Below are 3,879 nucleotides of genomic sequence, written 5' to 3' on the forward strand. Positions count from 1 at the left end.
AATGGGTGGTAACTCCATGTGGAGGAGGAACTGAGTACTGACACAACTTTCTAGAAGGGGATGCAAAGGGACTCAGGGAAGCAAGATCAGATCCAGGAAGGAAGGACAAAGTAGAAGTCTAATGCCCTGCATGACTTACACTGCCCATTGCCAACACTGAATTTGTACCCTGTGATCCAGGAAGGATCAAAATACTGAATCAGTTCTCTAGATCCTTCCCTTTTCGCTTCCTTCCCTGTGATTTAGAATCGTTGCTTTTTGTTTTCATCTCCTCCAGCTCCCAAGACAGTAAGTTAGCTTTGAGTTTGCTTGTCCCAGGGTTTGCCTGCCTCTGCCCTCCACGTCTGGACAAACTCCAGCTTCCAATCCCCTGTTCTGTCATGGCTTTCAAAAGATGTTCTTGCTTCTTGGCCACCATCTCCTCCCGGCTCCAGATCAGAATATTAAAGCCTGAGAGGAAAAATTGAACACCGTGCATCAGAAACTCTGCATTAGATACAATACCTTAGGCTATGTCACTTAAATGCCAGAAATTCAAAATGCTTTGTCTGTTCTAAGATATTTCCAAGGTACAGAGGATGCAAAGATGTTTGTTGCAGACACTATCTCCACGCAGCCATGGAAATTTGGCCTAATCAAGAAACATCATTGAGTAATTCTTAATCTCATCTGTCACAGGTGTGTGACCTGAATCTATAGCTAGCTCCCTTAGTCGCATACAGCCTGCGAATAACTGAGTAATCTTGGCTCTGCAGCCTAGGAAATTAGACAAATTAAACAAAGGGAGAGGATACAGCCTGGCAGGAAAAGGCTTCTCCCGTCACGCCCCATAGTTTTCTGCTACTGTTACATGGGGGGCAGATAGCAGCAGCTCCCTGCTCCGGGGAGGTTTCTCGCTCCTCCGAACTCCATGCTCTCAGGAATGTTGCACAAGAGATGACTAGCAACCTGTTTTCTAACTGCAGAGGTGGACTAACAAAAAGAATGTCTTGATCTCTTTTACAGACATAGGAAATTATAGAGGACTACAGGCAAGTGGGATTTGGGAAACCCTCACTCACAACTTGCTTTAGTCTGGCGATACAAGCCTGCCCTTTTCTTCGACTGGAACCCCCCCGTGCTTAGCACCCCAGGTTCTCTTTACTTACCCATGCCAGAAGCAAGCGTGTCTCCCATAGGGTTAAATTTATTGAGCTGGAAATGGAAACACAATCAGAGTCTGGTAGAGCATCACTGCTTATATAACAGAGTCATAAGAGCACCATGGCTTATACAGCAGCAACAAACCATCTGGAAAACCCGATGTTCCCTAAAGAGTATCACAGAAAACCCACAGATGCCCATGGACCAGCCCCACTCAAGTCAGCAGCTTTCGCCAGCAGCCATACCCCCAATGAGAGCGTGAGTCTGTCACAAGTAAAGAGGATACTCCTATTGTTCTAGTCCCCAGCCCCTATGTGTGGGTTGCTGTTCAATACACAGTGGTCCTTTTAGCTGCAGTACTCAACTCACCGAGATGATACCAGAAGCATTTGGATCATGGAGCTGACAAACCATCTCCCCCGTGTTTCCATCAAATACATCAACAGTTCGTAGCTCATTCACTGTGTACCCGGGGAACTTAGGGTCGGGGTAGCGACCTGCTACAATGAGGTCATAGCGAGGATGCCACGTTGCCTAGTCATAGAGCAGAGTGAGGGGAGTTAAGAGAAAGGGACAGAGTTCATACTGCCACACACCAGACAACCGCAGTGTGAGCAACGGTTTGTACATCCCACCCACAGCCTGAGGAACATGGGTATCCTCAGAACAGTGCTCTGCTGGGAGTTGCAGCAGTGTGAACATCCACCCATGAATGCAGTATCCTGACCGTTTCTGATGTACAGCCGGCTGCTAGCACCAAGCGCAATACTCCTCCTCTCGGACTGCACTGGCTTAACTCACCTTAATGGGCGTGAGGTGCTGAAACTGCCGATGGGGATGTGGGATCAGATGCTGTGGCTTGGTCCAGTCTGAAGATGAGTAAACCCTGATTTCACTGCGCTGGTCTGTGCTCAGGAGCTTGGCACCATCTGTTGGGCTGAAGTAAGCTAGGAGAGGGGGACAGTAAGGCAAACAGAAGATCACAGTGCTGTGACTGACAAGAAGCTTAAAAGTCACATTTCTCTGATTGGAAGCCCATTGCTATTTCTTTAACAGGGATGTGAATATGGCCACGTGTCCCAACAGACAAGGCTTTACCAGTCTCAAACAAACTCAAAGCTCTTATAATCAGTAAGCTGAAACCTAGAGCACTGAGTTACATAGGAAGAATCATTATTCTCATTTTAGAATTGGAGAAAAAGACATTGCAAAGAAAGGAACTTGCTCGTTCAAATAGAAAGTTAGTGGAAAAGATGGAGACAGACACATACAGTTTGGATTTCTATGAACTGGTAAAACTGCACACAAGAAACAGAGGTTTGAGTCCCGTGCTCTGCTTTTGTCAAAGGAACTGCCCCAGTAAATTCAGGCTTCTAATCTCAGCCACTGCCGGTGCTTCCACACTCACCTCTCAAGGCACAGTGCCACAGTTTGCATGGCAAGTCTTAAGACTGCATTGCAGCTGCCCTACCCACCTCCCTGCCTCTGGCCACACATTGCCAATGGCCCTTCCTTGCTGTAACACTGCTACTGTACAACTTCGGATCCACTGCCACAACAATAAAAGCTGAGCTGAGTGGACTCTCTGCAGACATCCATGCAAAAAAATTCTTAACTCACCGGCATTGACAGGTTTGTCATGAGGAAGCACATGAAGAAAGTTTGTTTTGCTTTTGATGTTTCTGAGGTCCCAGATTTTGACTGTCTGATCCACAGATGCTGTGGCCAACAACCACTCACATCGGGAGTTAAACTCCACATGTGTCACCTTCTTCTTGTGCAATTTCAGCTTCCAAATCTGCAGCAGAGGAAACAGAAAAATCACACACACACAAAAAATCTAGGTCTGGAGTAAAGAGGTAAAGAGCTTGCTTTATTTATCTTAGTAAAAAAGCTGAGAGAAGATATAATCAACTTCTACTAATACATCAGCAAAGAAACATGAAGGTAGGAGAAATATTTCAATTAACAAGAACAAATGGATATAAACTGGCCATGAATAAATTTATATCCAAAGCCAGAAGATTATTTCTAGTCAAAACACTGAAGCTGGCCCATCCTCCCTATAATAATGGGTATCTCCCAAGCGCAGAAAAGACTGTCACATTCTTTCAGGAGAAAAAAAAGAAAGGAAGCAACTAACCTTGAATAAGCACAAATCATTTGGAGCACTCTGCCCACTAATTTACACAGCTCCCTCTGGCCACAATTCATTGGGTGGCAAACTCTTAACAGATGTTACCCTTACAGGCAGGAGAAACTGGAATTCCAGTGTGAGGGCACAGCAGGCTCTTGAAAGCAGGGCCCACTCCCACCATTCCCTAGTAAGTTTCTGTACTACTTCAGACTTGAAAGCAAAGTCTGCCTCTGCCTGCCCTCTCGTGTCTAATAGCAGTAGTGCAATTTCTATCCCAACATTCACTGAATTACTATTGTGTACCTACTCCAAGGTCATACAGCAAAGCAGTATCTCCTAAATGACTCCCATCAGTGCACTAATTTCTGGAAGTGTGAAGGTCGTTGGCAGAGGGTGCTCACATCTTCAGGTTACCCTGTAATTATTCTGTCCAGTAGCAAATACTCTTAAGGAAGGGGTAGCACAAGACACAGTCCCCATTTGGGAATTGTTATCGTTAACAACGTGAAAATGTCTAACGAATGGCAGAGGTGGAGGACTTCTCACCACCTAGACAATGGGTGGACTCGTCTCCTGAGCTGCAAGGTACTTGCTCCTCT

The 3,879-nt window shown here is 45.8% G+C and overlaps 1 protein-coding gene across 3 annotated transcripts in view; it reads right to left on the reverse strand.

Annotated features, from left to right (window-relative positions):
* Nucleotides 1-6: 6 nt before the first annotated feature.
* Nucleotides 7-3,879, reverse strand: part of DDB2 (damage specific DNA binding protein 2) — a 14,237-nt gene continuing 10,364 nt past the window's right edge. For all 3 annotated transcript variants that reach the window (XM_035902912.1, XM_009647579.2, XM_009647580.2), the window contains exons 7-11: nucleotides 2,764-2,941; nucleotides 1,945-2,090; nucleotides 1,513-1,677; nucleotides 1,149-1,194; nucleotides 7-450 (exon numbers count right to left, since the gene is read on the reverse strand). In XM_035902912.1, the coding sequence (XP_035758805.1) occupies nucleotides 200-450; nucleotides 1,149-1,194; nucleotides 1,513-1,677; nucleotides 1,945-2,090; nucleotides 2,764-2,941 (786 nt within the window). In that variant the 3' untranslated portion in view covers nucleotides 7-199. The remainder of the gene's footprint in view (nucleotides 451-1,148; nucleotides 1,195-1,512; nucleotides 1,678-1,944; nucleotides 2,091-2,763; nucleotides 2,942-3,879) is intronic.

This window comes from Egretta garzetta, unplaced genomic scaffold (assembly GCF_000687185.1).
Source record: "Egretta garzetta isolate BGI_Z169 unplaced genomic scaffold, ASM68718v1 scaffold329, whole genome shotgun sequence".
In the NCBI taxonomy this organism is placed as follows: Eukaryota; Metazoa; Chordata; class Aves; order Pelecaniformes; family Ardeidae; genus Egretta; species Egretta garzetta.